General features: G+C 37.3%; 1 protein-coding gene across 1 annotated transcript in view; it reads right to left on the bottom strand.

Annotated features, from left to right (window-relative positions):
• pitpnc1a (phosphatidylinositol transfer protein cytoplasmic 1a) overlaps positions 1 to 17,915 on the bottom strand; it is a 66,678-nt gene extending 48,763 nt beyond the window's left edge. The window contains exon 1 of the mRNA XM_056752593.1: positions 17,042 to 17,915. Within this exon, the coding sequence (XP_056608571.1) occupies positions 17,042 to 17,089 (48 nt within the window). The 5' untranslated portion in view covers positions 17,090 to 17,915. The remainder of the gene's footprint in view (positions 1 to 17,041) is intronic.
• Between the last annotated feature and the right edge of the window lie 480 nt (positions 17,916 to 18,395).

The following is an 18,395-nucleotide window of genomic DNA, read 5'->3' as shown; positions in this document are numbered from 1 at the left end:
TACTTATTTATTTTTCCAATAGATATCGCAATAATATTGCTATTTTGAATTCGCTGGACACAACAATCATGTAGACAACAATATCTGATATTGTGGCAGCCCTAGTTGTGGACAACGGTGCACATACAAGTATTTACAGAAACAAAAACAGGTACATTAGATACAATGAACAATACTTTATTTGTAGTGTGAAATCTATTTTAGTAAATGAGCTATTTGGACATTTCGTATGCAGTTTTAAAATGACTTATGTTGATTACACACACACACACACACACACAGTCATTAGGCGCTGTTAACATAATGACAACAAGGTAATTTGGTGGAGCCTCTGTTAGTCAATCAGCTCTCATCAGCACAGTCATTTTGTGGTGTAACTCAACACAGGATATGAATGCAGATGAATCTCCCTATGAAACCTCACAGATGGATTGTGACACTAATAGCACACTGATCACATGACCCTCATCTCCATCCAAACTCGTACGCCATTTCAGACTCAATACTCAATTGAATTACATGCTTAATGGTAGATGATGGCTAATATGTTTCTACTCAACCAACACCACATTTCCCATAAGACTAATTATATCAAGAAGCAACTTATCGATTTTGTTCATTGCTAATGCTTCTTAATGTTGCAACATATTTTCTAAAACCTGTAACCCAAAGCTTTAAACTTCAGTTTTTGTCTAAACGTTGTGAATGTGATAAAACATTAGCGGTGAAACGGTTCACGGATCGTGTTCCGAACGCATGTGAGCTTATTCATCAGATAGTTTTAGCAAGCACATGCTCTCTTTCTCTCTCGCTCTCGTCTCCATGGACGAGTACAATATTAAAGCGCATTTTCGCGTGTATCTTAAATTTAACTGCTTCATAAGCAGCAATGTTGTGTTGAGTCAAATCCCAAAGACGCGATTAAGAAACAGATTTAAGAGAATGAGATGAAAAAAGGTTTGAGATACTTCATGACAAATATAAGCGCATTTTATTGATTGCAAAAACAAGTTATTATTATAATAATATAAAGTAATGAACTTCAATGAGAATTTAATTTAGATGATCCGATCAGTGACCCAAAATCTGTCTAATGATCCGAACCGTGAGTTTTGTGATCCATTGCACCACTACAAAAAAAAATTGTACATTGTAATTGAAAATTCTTCAAAATATCTTCTATCGTCTTTTGCGGAGGAAATAAAGTCGTTGAAATGACAAGAGGGTGAGTCACCGATGACAGACTTTCACTTTAGGTGTTTATAATTTCGGCAAATTTACGATCAACTACAAACGATGTGTTCATCGTCGTCATGTTTTATTGACATTTCACCTTGGGCCACAACAAATCTTTCCACTCATATTACCACAGGCAAAAGCACAGTCATTGCACACTGGTGACATAAAACATCACTCTTCTTAACAATGATAACCGCAAAACTGAAAAATATCTTCTGAATATCCAAGATAAGTGAACATTAAACAGTAACAATTCCTTAACTACTATAAAACACATAAAATAACCGTATTTTAAATTGTTCTTTCCTAATGCAGTCTGACGCAAAGCATGCTGGGAATTGGAAATCCTTCTCGACCAATTGTGTTGAATTTACATCTTTTTTCTTATTAAGTAAATTGAACAAGGAGCATTACATTTTTTTGAGTTTTAGTTAAAACTAATCAAATTTATTTCGGGTTTTGAGTTTGTTTAATGATGTGTTTCAAGAACTTAAAACATTTAAGTGAGTATCACTTTTTCATAAAATTAAATTTACATGACATAATCAGTTTTATCTAATAATAATAATCCTCATAAAAAAATCCTCATTTAGATCATTTTGAGCATTTGGGTTTACAGTGTAGGGCTGGGAATCGCTTCCAAAAAGAATCGCTTCCTTGATTCCAAGGCGTTAGGAATAGACTCCTCTTTAAGAGTTTTAATAACGCCCGTTTCATACCGTATGCGACCGTTTCCACTCATTCATATGCAATATAAGCAAAACATTTAAGATATACTTGTATTATAAATCCTTTAAATGTGCTTTTGTGGTTTTGGCCAAAAAAGTCCTGGCAAACATGTTTTTGAAAGTCAGGTCAACTGCTAAAAACACATAAGTCACCACTTACATGATTTAAAGGTGGACAGACGGTTTTCTCTTACTCTCTACCGATGAGCTCCGTGTGCGCGTGAAGAGAGTTGGATGTATAAAGGACAGTCTCACAACATATTTCAAAACTTGGACGTCTGTTTAAAGCTGTTAAAGGGGACATTTCATGTATAACAGACTTTTTCCATGTTAAAATGCTAAAATCGGGTCTCTTGTGCATCTGCCAACTCAGAAAACGTAAAAAAAGACAAATCATTAACTTTTTTATGTGAGACTAACTCTGCGAGCCTTTGAGAAAACGAGTTCTTCAGAAATCGCGCTCTTACTGACGTAAGTAGTCGTTCGTATTATAATATTTCCGCCCCTTGTTCTGAACGTGTCCAATCGCGCCGCCGCCATTGTTGTTTTCACATGTTTGAAGTTTCAACACCATGGCAAAAGTAGCAAAGCTTACGAACTGTTGTGTTGTTGGCTGCACAGAACAATGTTCCCAGACTCACGGGAGACAAGAGAGCGATGGATTTATTTAGTGTTCAATGGAAATCATCCACACTGAGCGAGGCAAAGCTGCAAATAAAGACATTGTAAGTACCGGTATTTTTTAAGTAAGACCCCAGGAACTGCGGCAACTTAAAAGTAGATAAAATGTCACTGTGACACGTTTGTCCGTTCACTATTAGAATGCGATGTCTGTGGCTTGTAAACATGCGACGAGATCGTCCTGTGTAACATTAATTTGACTTGGAGAAATAGCGATGCGTTTGTTTGGAGTATCTTCACTTCAGAAAACTGTGTGTATGGTTTGTAAACACGCAACGCGGTTCTCTCTCTCATGTGGTTGTGACCGGACGGGATTCGTGAATGGCCCCGGGGGAAACTGGTGTGCTTATCAGAAACAATGAGTTTGGTGTTCAAAGTCGAGAACGTGTTTCTCGTTCGCTTTATGTGACCATACTTCAATGTTTTGACGCTGGAAGCACAGGTTCACTGCAGTTTCTGCTGAAAAGGGGGCGGAGACTATCAGCTCTCTTGCATTGTAAGAGACACACAACAAAACAGCGCGTTTCTCCTCACATGCAAAAGTGGGAATGTAGCGCATGGTATTTTAAAAGATCTGTGGTGTTTTTTTAGCTAAAACTTCACAAACACACTCTGGGGACACCAGAGACTTATTTTACATCTAGTGAAAACATTGGAACAACCTCTCCTTTAAAGCTGGACGGAACTTTTTCAACACCTGTCTGCACTATGGCACATTGCATTTAACATTAAATGAAAAGACGAGGAAGAGCAGCAGCAATAAAGCTTGTGTGAATCTATTAGTCAGTAAAGAGAAATAGAGTCACTTAGTAGGCCTACCTGATCTCTCTTTATTTTGTAAACAGCTAGTAAATAAAAACGCCAAAGAAAGATTATTAATGATATAAATGATACATTGAATTTGGAGGACAAGATCGACATATTTGGTTTTGTAATAGAAACAATAAACAAATGTGAAAAGTAAAAGCTTAGAAAATGGTATTGCATTAAAAATGTGTTCATTTTTTTAAAAGAGTCTGAACAAAAGATGCATTCTATCTAAAAGCGAATGCTCAACCAGACCTGCCTGAAACACCTCGTGTAACCACCACTACCCCACAAATCTGCGTCAGTTCATGGTATGATTTGAACAAGACCGCCCAAATGTACACTCAAGTAAGGTGGGCGTAATTGTCAGTATAATTGGTTTGGAACCAAATATGGTAAGAGGCGTTATATTCCTGTCACACGCTTGCAGTATTCCACCAATCACTACTCACTGGCTAACTGGCCAATCATAGCACACATCGCTTACAGAGCTATGAGCTTTGTAAAAAATCTGCGCAGAGCAAAGAGGAGATTCAAACATGCACTGTATGTGGAAAATACAGCGTTTTTGAATCTAAAATCATGTATACACATTACATTACATCTAAAATAAATATTTATTTTAGACATGTCATATTTAATAACAAATTCAAATCTGTAGTGAAACAGGGATTTGAGAGGGAATCGAAAAACAGCAGCAAGGAATTGATTCTTGGAATTGAATTCCAAGAACTTCAGAATTAGAAACAGCCTTAGACAATACCTCTCACTCACACACATGAACACCAGCTTTATGAGCCTTCCTTAGGGGATCTTATCCGAGCTTCAACTTTTGGCCAGATTGGCTGGAACACGTACAGCTTGGCAGGAGTCCTGAGCTTGACTGTGGGAGGTTAACATTAAGGCCTCATTTTAAAAGTTTGTATTAATTAAATATGATAACCCAACCCATGATGCAACAGCTTTAGATATTCTCACTAAAGTTGAATTATGAGATTGATAACTGAAATGTTTAAGTATCACAGTACCTATAAATTTAAATTGTTGGAACAAATGATCTGTCTTCTTGTGTATTTGGATGATGAAGAAATATTTGGATTTATCTGTTGCATAACTGGATAATTTTTTGTTATTTCTGTACTAATAGGAGGCCATTTATGCACATATTGCTTTGTGATTCACCCAAGAAAGAATTCGATTTGATATGCCATTGTGATGACTAACAGATCACAAAATTCTCCTTTTTTTCAAACATCTTGCATTTTGACACAAAAAGACAAGCAATGATGTCTCTTGTACTGGAACTTTTGCTTATTCCATCCACACTCCTATGGGGATGTCAATGGTCAGCCATCATCTTTACTTCCTCTGAAGATCAGCTGAATCTATTTCCTCAGTTCTGAGTAAAAGCTCAAAGCTGATCTGTACACCTCAACGTAGACTAAAATTGACAGATTGAAGTCACCTTATATTGTTTATTTTCATTTGCGCAGTCACCGTTGACTTTAGAGCAGAGGTTGTTTTAGATCTCAAACTAGAAAATAAAAAGTCTCGGTGTCTTCAAAGATGCTAAATTACAGCCCATTTTTAGTCAAACTACAATGTATGGTGACTGAACACAAAATCTCTACATAGAGTAGCATTGGAAAGCAGAATCCATTTCATTTACAATAATGTTGTTCAATGCTTGTCATTAGACTAGAGTCGGGTCAGTATGCTTTTAGACAAAGCCAATGTCTTTGTAAAGGTCATATCTGACAGTGGACTATCCATATGCCCATGTGTAATGACAGGCGATCTGGTGAGCCGTGGAACACAGAAAGATCTGGATACTCTCTCATCTCTCGCATAATTGGTCAACCTTTGGTCTCCAGCCCCGCATCATTAAACTTAGGCCGTTTTCAGATTTGGCTCGTTTGCTGTAGTCCGAATTTGTGATTGTTCCCAATACCCCCCCGCAGCGTTGGTTTGGTTTCACACTCAACTCACGAATGTGTCGAACCCTGGTGCATTTGCATTTGTCTTGGGTCATGAAAAATGTGCACCGCACATGACAGAAAACAGAACACGGATCAATGTACTGTGTTTTTATTAATTTGATGCTTACAAACTGACTATTTTGATTTTATCGCCTGCGCAACATTGCATGAAGTCAAACACACCCGATATTATCGTGTATCTAGATGATTTTAAAGTCGATCATCGCAATTTTTTTTAAACACATCTCCCAGCCCGGGTAGCAGGTGCACACCATGGTTCGCTTGACAGCTTTCACTTCGGTCCGTGCCCAACTACGAACTAAACTTCAAGTGTGAAAGCCACCTTAAACCCACGGCCAAGCCAACTGCTTATATCTGTCGATTTCAGCACATTCCTGTCTCTATGCCATTTTCCACCCACAACATGACTCTCTGGCCCACGCATAAATGGACAAATAGTTTTGTGGACCCTTGGCTTACGTGACTCACGTCTGTTGCGTTTGGCTCAGAGCGTGACTTTACGAAACTCTCCATCTGAGCGTTTGGGCTGATGGCTCAGACCTGACTCAACGCTCCCACTGTCTGCTACAGCACAGGCCTCACACAGGTGGCCATGTCAGCGTGATGCTGTCATTACAAACCGAACCGCGCCTACTCGGACATCTGTTGCTTTTGTCTGCGTTTATAAAGCACTCCCATCCTGACAGACAGAACAGCAATCATGAAGGATTGCTTGACCTTACGCTGAGTACCCGACCAGACTGATGGAGCTTTACATGGTCTAATGCCAGATCTTAATAAAAACAAATGATCAACTAGTCAGTCTTAACAAATGAGGAACTTGGCTCTTAAGGTTTTGAAGCTCAAACACGCATAAAAGTAACCTATACAAATGGGTATGTGCCTTTTTGTATGTGTCGGTCTGTGTATTGTGAATTGTTTGTCTTTTCAAGTGAATTTTGGATTTTGCATTATGTTGTAGTCGTGTCCATGTTCTTTTGTAGTTCTGTCACTGTTGAACAGCTCTATCATGTCCAGGTGCCTTGTGTCTATTGTGTCCTCTCCATGTACAAATAACCTCCAGTGTCTCATGTGTCATCCTGTTTGTCTTAATGTATTGTTCTGTTGTGATGTTCCACTTCTTGTTTACCATGTCTTGCTCTTGTTTATCATGCCATGTTGCTGGATCTGCTCATTCCCCTTTGGATTTATTAAATACTTTATCTGTGCTTACTTAGATTTCAATTTACAAATCCTTTAAACAGCAAGTTCTAGACTGTCAGCATGCTACTGTAAAACCCTTTCAGTGTAGAAGCATTTTTAATCTCTTTAGCTGTGATGCTTTAAATGATATGATGATATGATGATTAAATGATTTAGATTTTTTTATATTATTACACTTGAATTGTATTAACTAACAATAAATAAAATCTAATACTTTAATAAGAAAATGAAACTAACAAAGATACGTAAAAAAAAATGCTCAACTAATTTAAGTCAATTAAAATTACTTTTTTCTCACCCTATTGGCAGCTCTATCTGTTGTTGTTTTTGCTTGTTTTAAACATAAATTGACCAATTATTTTTATTTTATTTAAAAGAAAAACCCTAAATGTCTTGAGTCTCTTTTCCCATCCAATAAACGTATCTTGATTTAAGACGTTTTAGAATTTTTTTAATAGTAAGTTAACAAAAATTTACAAAAAATATTTTTTTTGCAGTGTGGCTACACATAAACATGAAAACTAAAAGTCTTTCAATAAAAGGCTAATACAAACTTCTACTTTGAAACTATGATAATTAGGGCTGTCAACATGCATGTTAACTCATGCAATACATTTTTTTAGATTAACGGGTTAAAAATATTTTTTAGCTTTAATTCTGCACTTAATTTAGAATTTAGCATTAAAGACTGTAAAGTGTTTGAAAACATTATTCAATTTCTTTATCTTTTCTACTTGTTAGACATTGACGTCTATTAAATTGATTATTTATTTTAACATTAGTTGCAGTATTAATATCAGAATTTTGGTTTTCATTAAATGATGTTGCTAAACAGATCTGTTGTTTCTACATTCATTTGGATATTAAATGTGAAATTATATAAATATAAAGTATATTTAAAAAAATAACTGTTATGTGAGATTAATCGAGATGTGTGATTAACCAGATTCATTATAACAATAACTCAAAAAACTATAAAAATTCAAGCCCAAACTAATCAGGCTGGTGATTATTAAAGTCTGATCCGGGAGTCCTCCACCTAGAACACTGCTGTCGTCATCAAACAGAGACTTGAGATCCTCTTGAAGGAAGCTGTCCACTCTTATTAACACATTAAAGTGGTGGCGAGAGAGGCAATCACAAAGGCAAGCTCTCTCGCTGACGGACCTGCTCAGATTTAATGAGTGTTGCTAAGTGTCAGAGGGGATTTCTGATTGGCCGGCCTCGTGCAGGAGGACACAAGTCATCAAGTTCATTCTGACTCACCAGATACAGCCAACATCTCAGATGAGAATGGGAAACACCTGTGTGACATGACATATCAGGCTTCTTGGCAGAGTGACAAAATCCTTTTCAAATTCAGCTTCAGATAAACACAAAAAGACACAAAGGAAGGTAAAACTAAAACATCCATTTGCATCCTATTGGCATTAATCTTTATTTCTGCCAAAGTATGAGCCAAAATATGCAAAGCCATGTTGAAATATTCACTCTTCAAAACAATCCTATCCTCCAGTACTCATCATCGGGTGAAAAACAACCCCACATTCACACACTTTTTACAATGACATAGGAAAGGGTCTCTATATGTGAATTTCTCGGTTCTGCATCATTCATTTTCAGTAACACAGGTAACAATAAGGTTGACTTGTTTTTGTCCATGCTTTAAAACCCTTCCTTTAAACATTTTATTGTGAACTGATTTAACTCATAAATCTTTGTTGCAAATCATAAATGTCAACAGTGTTTTTTTTCTATTCCTGCGCTCTATATTCATGACACTGAACAGTCCCTGAAGTTTATCTCCATTAAACCAACACCACTTCATTATAAGTGCGCTTTCCTATGCAAACTGTTACCTTTACAACATCTCCAGATTGAGGTTTTCTATCACTGCCATTAGTTTGGCCTTCTGTCTTTTGACTCATAAAATGAATCTGTGCCTCAGGGCGTCCAATCTCAGCTCCATCTCTAGTTTGTGATGTGAATCTATGGCAGCTGATGATACGTCTTCTTAGGGAAGTGTGAGTTCACAGAGGGAATCTGTTCTCACTCAAGCTGTCTGGATTTGATAAGAATTTTAAAAAAAAGCGATGGGTCGCAGGTGGCATTACACCAACCTGAGCTATGCTATACCGCTAATTCAGAGACTTGCCATGTGTGTGAAACCCATTCCAACGGTTTAACTAAACATTTACGATCATGAGTTGGGACAGATGCATTTTTCAAAGTAGATTACTGTGCGTTCAGCATCACAACCTGAACTTGTTTTTGTACTATGACGGGAAAATACTATTATTAAAGACAACAAAAGACATCTAAAGCAATGTACACCTAAAGCTAATGTCTTGTTTCTGATTGACTAACTTATAATAATAATAAAATACAATAGACATTCATGGACATATTTTTCCCTCTACACCCTTAAGGGCTATGTCCAGCGAGGTGTTTCTGCCGGCGTAAGGCGTGTTTTTTAATTGTTTCCAATGGTAACACCAGCCTCTGCTGTTTGTTTCAGCAGGCTCAGCGCCGGCGCTAGGCAATTTTTTTCATGCATATCATATTGACCATCAAGTCTACACTTCAAAAAATAAAGCCGCAACTCAAGCAGTTATTTCTTTTTTAAAGGCAGGGTAACCGATTTCCGAATTACGCTTTAGACAACTATGTCGAGCCGAGTACCAAAACAACCTTGTAGCCAATCAGCAGTAAGGGGCACAGTGCACAGGACGGACATTAGCCGAGCCGAGTGCTGACGAAAACGAAAGATTGTGTTAGGGGTGTGTTTGTTTTAGAGATTTGAACATCAACAACGCCTAAGAGATATCGGACACCTTGCCTTTAAAGGTGAACGTAAAGTCCACACTAGAGGCTTAGTAACTACTAGCTGGTTTGTAACTAAATCTGTATGTTATGCAGTTGCACCATTTGGTCTTAAGGCAGAATGTAGCTAGTAGTTCGTAAACTCCCTGTAAGGTAATGCGCTTAATGACGTCCAATAGCAGCCTTTAAATATGTTCAAAAAAGTTGTGTTGAAATGTTGTGAAATTCAAAACATTCTTAATTTAAACTTATTTTAACTAACATAATAACGGGGGGGAAAATTACGAGAGAGCTTATGCAGTAAGTTCAGATAGTCTGCTATTTTATTCCTACAGTTGCTCCTGACGGGAGGCTTCCGTAAATATTAGTTTATACATAACATTACGCTTCGACTTAGTTGAATGGTGCAACTCCAAAATATCGGGTAGTTCGTAAATTCTACAGCGTTTCCCATACAATGCATTTACTTGGGTCCTGAGTGTTTTTTTAAACGCCAACGCCAGCGTCTTTTTCTGCAGCTCAGAGCGTCTTTTGAGTTTGAAAAAAGTTCAACTTTTCTGAAAAAAAACGCCTTATGTTAATGTCAGAGACATGTAGTTTCCATAACAACAAGTGAGGAATGTGATTGGTCGAGAAGGCTTGAGCTTGAAAAAACGTAATGATGCCCGTTCGTGCATAGTTTTGTATAAATATAAGTTTAATTTTCACTTTCAACAACTTCTGATTGCATTTCTAGTATTACAATTAGTATTGTAGTTTTTAGATATGTGATTAGTTATTGCATAGACGCTCTAGGTTTATAATTCAAATAGACTTCCGTTGCGCTGCCTATGTTTTTCTGGGTTGCCTGCGTGCGCAAAGTGATGGAGTTCTGCTGCTGTTTGTACCCAAACACTGCAAGCATTTTTTTTTATAAAAAAAAGGCACTTTTGTCAACTTTTTCATCCCAAAAAAAATCTAAACTAACACTATTTCACAAATATGAAATATTATAATTAAATAATTTGTTTCATGATGTCAAAAAGTGCAACCAGCCCCTGGAGCCTTAGGGAATTAAGGTAGCATGTGTAATATGAATTATTCAATATTATTGATAGCATCTGTTGCTTTATACAAAAGACAAAAAAAAAGATTACATCGATCGTTAAAATTTAATAAAGAGGTTTTTCATTAGAAAGGCGATAAAGAACATAAAATATAAAGGCTTTTATAATGGAAAGAGACAAATGAAGTATAGCGGCTTTATTGGTGATGTTAAAATACAGCCTGACTGAATCAGATAAAAACTCCAGCCGCTGTCAGTATCCCATCATGCCCTGTGTGTAGGGCTATATTTGCCTTTGCTCTTCCACTAATGTTCCTCACTTTCATCTGTAACCTTTGTTCTTCTGTCAGGGTGCCAGTGGGCAGAGCTTAAGCAAGGTTTAGGCTGAAACACCTCTCGTAGGGAGACACTGAGCGAGCAATGATCTGGACTGCCAGGAGTGAGTTGGCCAACCACAGCCGATGGAAACTTTCCCGCTGGCGACAGACCGTGACCGATGGAAACAAACATAAAACACTGGACTGGGACCCCATCCGTTAGCCATATGGCCACCGGTGATGTGACAGCCTCCAAACAACCTCACCCTTGACTTCAGCGGGAGCTCTTTCATAATACATCAACAACAGCCCGCTGTCTACCTGCCTGACCTTCAATTTACTGTAAGAGCCGGGTTTAAAAAGCAGTTTAAAAGAACTTTAAAGTTCATATTTCTGGACATGGTTGAAGCTTCCAGGCAGTTTAAGGTAGAGAGGTAATATCAGTGTGTAGGAGCTGGTGTGGTAGCACACACAGTGGTGTTTTCACTCGCATACAGGTTCATTAGACAGTCTATCAATACTGTCCCATCACTCCCCGCCTTGTTTTTCCTTCGAAATGCTGAAAATTCACTCCCCCAAAAGAATTTTCATAATTTACTCATTGTTATGATCTTGCAAAAAATTTATAAGGATACTTTTTAAAATGTTGATTCTGCACTTTGTTCAAGTAAAATCTGTTGAAGTAAAATGTTGATCCATTCACCGACATTCTGTAAAGCTTTTCCTTTGTGTTATTTCTTCAGTGAAACACAAAAGAAGATGCTTTGCAAAACTTTTGGAGTGAGTCACCATTCACTTACATTGTACATGTCAAAAATACAGCAGGCTAAATGGGAGTTTACAGCACGCAACATAAAATCGCAACAGATTTTTAAATATAACGAAACGCACACTTGTCAACTTAAATGGATACAACGCACAACCTGGTAGTTACACAACCAGTAAGGATGACATGATCTGAGCTAGGACGATATATCGTGCAATTCTTGTACTCGGTTTCTCAATGAATTACGGTTAAATGCCGCAAGATCCAAAATACAGACGGAAACTTCAAATACGGGCAACAGAAGAAGTATGATTTATACACAGAAGCTGTGTCCCAAAGACATACTATACACCGCAGCAGGTGTATCATGCAGCGCCTGAAATAAGTCCCAATATAAGTAACTTGTATATGCTGACTGAAGTAAGTCTATCTGCTGCGGCCATGTTGTGGCAGCAAACTTCCCTGATTATTACGCCGGAATGGGAGTATAGTTCCTAATCAAATTGGACTAGAAAATCTCAACTTTTCATTTTCCGCCTGTCTTGGTACACAATATAGCTACAAAAGAGTCAAGTTTTAAATAGGAAAAATATCAAAACTATTTGGTCATTTTGAACGTGATGCTACTGGTCTTATTGGATTCAATGATCTGTGCTAAGCTATGCTAAAAGCGCTATCGCCAGACCAGGAGATCAGCAGAATACATTCAGAAACAGTAAAACTCAATTTATTAACACTTCGGGAGATGGAAAATTAGCATATTTCCAAAAAAAGTTGAGTGTTCCTTCAAATTAGGAATACATGCTCTTTGAGAAAGTAAACATATCAGATGATTTCCACATGAAACAAATATTAACTTAAAAAAAAATCAAGCCAACAACCCTGGCTACACATGCTGATATATTTTTCCGTGAATATAGAAACAATAACATGTTTATTTGACTCGAGCAGTATAAACACCCTGCTGTGCACATATTGTCACAGAAAACAAAAAGAGGGTTGTGTTGATCTCAGTCTTCTGTACATTCCTCCCGACAGCCAAATCTCATGGAATTAAATCAGAAATATTTGCTTACATGACTTGTAAAGCACAATCTGTGATTCTTTTGTTAAGAAAATTAAACAAAGAACCTACACATAAAAGTCTCTGGACTATCAGAGCTTCATTATGAAGTATTAAAAATCCACATCGAAACAAAATGAAATCTCTCTCCTCTGTCAAATGCACAATGGAACTATTTTTAGAATTTATCTGCCTGAGCAGTAATAACTCTCTCAGCATATTTGTTTTAGTCCCCAGTGACCTGCATTAGTCTATTCAACCATTCAAAATAAACTTTATATCCCATTCACAGCTGGAATCAAAGAGGTCTATAATAACTGGAAAAAAGCGTCCATTAACATTCCAGTTTGTCCTAATGGTAGCTGCATGGCTGTATATTATCGAAAAATCTTCCATCATAGAAAAAATATATCGGAGAATTGGGCACTGACATGACATTTTACTTTATAAAATATCTGCATTTTATACATTTTGATGTGCATTTTACATGGGTCCAGTAAGATAATATAATAACTAAAAATAATAAAAGCAAAATTCATCATTAGTTTGGAAAACCATGGAGAACACAACACAAAGTGTGATCCTCAAAACACAATCTGTTGTTAAACATCCAAATATAATGTGTTTCTTAAATGCATGTACAATTATTTGAAAAAAAAAAAAAATTCAGCTCAATGAGCCATTATAGACAGTTTCATAAGACGCGTGCGCCCCTGAACCCCAGTTAACTTCCGGTTTGTGTTTGGCTAGTGTCTAATAACAATTTTTATTTTATTTATGATAATATTAATTTGTATTACTATTTTACTGTATAATAATTGTATTAAATCAACGATTTGTTAAATTTTGTTTCATGTTCATTTAATTAAAGTAAAAATTTGTTGAATGCATCCTGTAGTTGGGTCGCATTGAAACAAACCGTTTAGTACATTTACATCTAGTGGTTGAGCTTGGTATCTCAGTCAAATTTCAAAATATTGTGGAGACAAGCTTAGCCAACTTACAGTTCTTCTCTGTTTTTTATTGTTATCAGAAATGATCTCCAGGCATTTTATGTTTGTGAATGTGTACCGGAAGCTCAGTTGGGGGGGGTCACAAAAGTGCTCATGCGCAGTAACGTTTGTTAATGTTGTAAAGATGAAAATGTCTATAATAGAAGTGGGTTCTCTTTCATTCCCTTGACATCCTTTATTCTCAGCAGTTGATGTACCTCGGCACAGAGAACACTTTGTGCCATTCAAAGACTAGCAAAGACTTTCCACATCAGACTTGCATTGTGTCAATCAAATGCCATTGCAGCTATACAAGTAAATCACAAACAAACGCTGCTCGCCTGGAGGGATAAGTGATTTAACCTCAAGCTATAAAACTAAACAGAGGCCACTCTTGTCAGGTCAAAAGCAATCCTGAATCCTTGTACTCTTGATAAAAATCCTCCGGCTCTGTCCTATTGTGAAAGGGATTTCAGACTATTGTCAAAAGGACCTTGAGTTCCAGCTACATAATTTCAACTATCTGAGATATTTCTGTTTTTGTTTCATAGTTGAAGAATATAAATTAGTACACTACAGTTGAACAACTGTTGAATTTCCTTAGAATTTTGTTATCTTTGAGAAAAGACCCTAGTAATATTAAACATCTCTTATATTATATCGGAAGAGATCTCAACAGACACACATCAGAGAACAGCAAACTTGATCATCAGGTTAATAATCAACAAGAAAATGATTTTATTTCTCAAAAATCTGAATTAGTAGTAATTGACAAGAATTTCACGTCAGTTGGGGCTGACGTCGAACACTTAATGGAGTTCACCTAAACATTCAGTAGAAACACTTTCATCATTTTCACGATTTACCGTCCTCAAGCTCAATAACCGCACTCGTGTGCTAATGTGTCTGGCATCCCCCCAACACCTATTGTCGACAGTAAATTAAGTCCGGAAGCTAGGAGAGAGGAGGTCAAATAAACCTCTTTATCTCTCCCGAGCATGCAACCCATTCGGGCATAAATGTATGACCTTCACATGCTCACTGTACACACAAAATCCAAGCTCAAGGAAACTGTCCTTCCTGGCAGCCGCGTAACAACACAAGATTGTTAGTTATTTAAAGACATCTGACACGTAATGACCTGTACTCATGCTATCAGCGCTCCTTATATGATCAAATATTGCTAAACTAAGAGTCTCAGTTGTTGCTAGGTAAGTCAATGAACCAGAAACTCAGCAGATGGCTTTTCCCCGTATTAAAACACACACCCATGCGCACAAATGTGATAATTGTTTTATAATGATATTTAATACCTCACCCTCAGAGAAATGGGTTGTCCAGTACAAATCTGAGCGACACACAAATTTAGGGTTTAGTGTTCTGTGTTTACATTATGCAAATGATGGGGCATATTCATTTACACACACACTTAAAGATGTTGTGAATGTGATTCTGCATTAATCCACAAAATACATCTGTGGTGTCAGTCAGCAGATGGGCAGCAAAAGACACTGAAGAACGCAACGGTTCACTCAAAACCCATACTCTACAGTTACCTACTCAGCCATATATCTACACGCTATGTCAAAACGATCGACCCTATCACAAACTTCATTTTACAGTGCTTTGCAATAACTCAAAAGTATTTATGCTTCGAAAAAAATATACTTTGTATACACTTTTTCCAATCTGTTTCAATTTGAATTGAAAAACTTTACAAAAAGCATGATCATATCACATACTATGTAACACATTATTTAGCAAGTTAATAAAACTATAGATTTTTTTCCTCATGCAGAGCTAATATTTTGCCGAACTAAAAGGCATTCTTAAAAGCTGTACGAGTCATGTGCCATTAGGGGCGATTCACATTTTGCATCTAAAACAATGCAGAAAACACGCGCCACGCCGCTTTCTCTAGTCAAATGAGCCGGTGTGTGCACGACCCTTCGTAAAGTTGAACTATTTCCATCTCGATACTTCGCTCCCTGTCTTCGCACGCCTGCCACTTTTCTACATTTAAAATAACGAACTTGCTCGCACATAAGACACGAAATGTGAATCATCCCTAATGCTGGGTTCATTGACTTTGTATGTCATTTACTCGCGTAAATCGCTTTATTCGCGTTTGGTGTGAACCCAGCATAAGAATGCCAAATTTTAAGTGAATGAGCATGAATTGGATTAAATTCATCCGAATAATATATTACTTGATGAAAACATTGACATTCACCTCACTTCACTCTTTTCTCTGAGTCACTTGTTCTTTTGTGTTCTTTGATTAAACTCGGTTCAACAAAGGTTAATATTCCACTTATCAGTTAATAAACACATTTAGGCACACAAGCTATCATGTGACTGATGCTCAACAGCCCAGTCCTTGTTTACTTTCAATATATTTAAAAGAGTGACAAGGATATTTTTGAAAGATTTACTGTGTGTTCAACAGAAAACAGGCTTGTATTTCATGAAGGTTTATCACCATCAGATTATCTCCTGTCGAATTGCATACATGCTTGGAACACTATGTAGTTTACTACTCAATGAATACTGCACAGTGCACACTGTTTGGACTATATATATTAAAAACAGTAGTATAACGTCATCGTCACATGACCTTTTTATTTACCTCAATAGCAGTTGCAGTATCAATGAAGAAATAGTAGTATGGTAGTATACTATTCCTAACGATGTATGCATCTTGCTGCTACTGATATTGGAAATACACCAAGTTCTCACATTTATAATCAATTTTACAGATTTAAAGCATTCAGAAATTTCACATCATATTATTTTACCTAATGTTGGAATCTCTCTCTCTCTCAAAAACTATGGCTCCTAACAAACCCCTGTATTACAGTCCAAACTAGTGTGCATTTCATTTATTGGCTATGTCTATAAGTAAATAAAGATTTATTCCCCTAAAATTACACTAAAACAGATATTTAGCTCATCTGCACAAAATAGCTTAAGTTTACCATCCAATAACAGTAATAAACAATTTATCAACGTAATCAGCATCCTCTTGTTTTACAATTTATAAGAAGCCTACGTCTAAACAATGTCAAACCACAACACATAAATAAGGAGTGACTTCTGCAGCCACACCGATGGAAATATGAATAGCACCACCATGTGGTTATCACTTCAGCTTTATGTGTCTTATCTCGGAGGACAAAAGTTGCACAAACGAAAATTGGGATTCGAAGTAAATGTATAAAACACGGGAATGTGAAAATCGCAAAGGATAAAATATAAGCCATGCCAAACGGCGAGACGCGTCTCCTAGACTTAGTCTATTGCTTATGTTCGCACGTGTTTCATAACATTTCCAACATTTCACCAACAATGTGATCAAACACCAAACATACACTTACCTCTTCCACAGTGAGTGGCATACATATTCTGTATTCCTTCATCAACATGGTCCTCTCCTTGCGATTCCCACAGCAGATCAAGTGCCGACGATCAACTAAATGTATTCAGCCATTCGCTGATGGACGCAATCACGAGTTGTCATAAGAAAGAAGGAAAATATCAGTGAAATGACACAGAAACACGCTGGCGCTTGTGTTTAAAGTGAGCTCTCGCGGAAAGACGCGCAGCTCGTTGCGATGAATTCACTCTCGGAATTTGCCGATACTCGCGCGTTTTACGCATAAGGAAACGCGTCAGAAACGCATCAGAAATCCAGCCAAGCAGACGACTGCAGCTGCGTCCCGGTGTTTACAATCGTCAAAACTTTGAAGTGAACCGCATCTGTGCTCTTTTGTCTTTACAACGAAGCCCCGCGCACCCGTCCCGTTCAGCTACACGTAGACTATTTGGTTTGGCGGTTGGATCTTAACTTAAACGCGAAGCACTTGGAGTCAGTGGCATTGTTGAGACCCCCCTATTGAGTTGAGCGGTGTTGTCCAGCTGCCGTTTTTGTTCGCTGCACTGACGCGGGATGGTAAGTTTGTGAGGGGAAGACACGCCGTGGCGGTGTTGCGCAGCGCATCAGTGTTTTATCGTGCAGTACCGCCTTCCACCGATTAGCGCCGCCACTGTGCACACAATGAGCACTAGCTAGGGATGCACTGGGTAGTTTTAGCTTTAAGCAAACACAAAACTTGTAAGTTCCATTTGGATATGCTTTTATAATGCGTGTATAAAACTGTATACTAGTCTTCTTGCGTAGTATTTGTAAGTTATAGTATTTGGCAGTCGAAAAAATATTTGCCCAGTAATATAATAAACTCTCGTAATTTAAGTTTGTTGTATTTTTAACTCTCTGATAATCTTACTATCCTTCTGAGTAACCATCATAATTAATTTAAATATAGAAATTATCATTTGTGTACTTATAATTGATAAACTGCTTATTTGATTGTAAAAATGGAAATCGACTCTGAATCGCAAACGAGACGTGGAATAGTTCACCCGCGTATCTACGTCACTAGACATAGTCCCCGCCTACGTTTTGCTGAGACTGCCGGGAAAACGTATTTCTCCTCCCACAAAAACACTGTAGCTCGTTCGTGATGCGTGTATCATGTCTAGAGCCTGTGTTCTACGGTGTGACAAATATTTTTGTACCTTATGTCTGTGTTTAGCTAATGCATATAACGCTAATATTAACATGTACCGTTATTTCTGGGGTGTTACAGTTTGTTTATCTTGCTATTAACTTTGCATTTTGCAGCACGTGCACCTATATAGGTATATATTGTGGTTTCATATATATATATA

This window comes from Triplophysa dalaica, chromosome 7 (genome assembly GCF_015846415.1).
Source record: "Triplophysa dalaica isolate WHDGS20190420 chromosome 7, ASM1584641v1, whole genome shotgun sequence".
NCBI classification, from domain to species: Eukaryota; Metazoa; Chordata; class Actinopteri; order Cypriniformes; family Nemacheilidae; genus Triplophysa; species Triplophysa dalaica.
The sequence above is the reverse complement of the archived record's forward strand: the minus strand, read 5'-3'. Positions and strand labels throughout refer to the sequence as shown.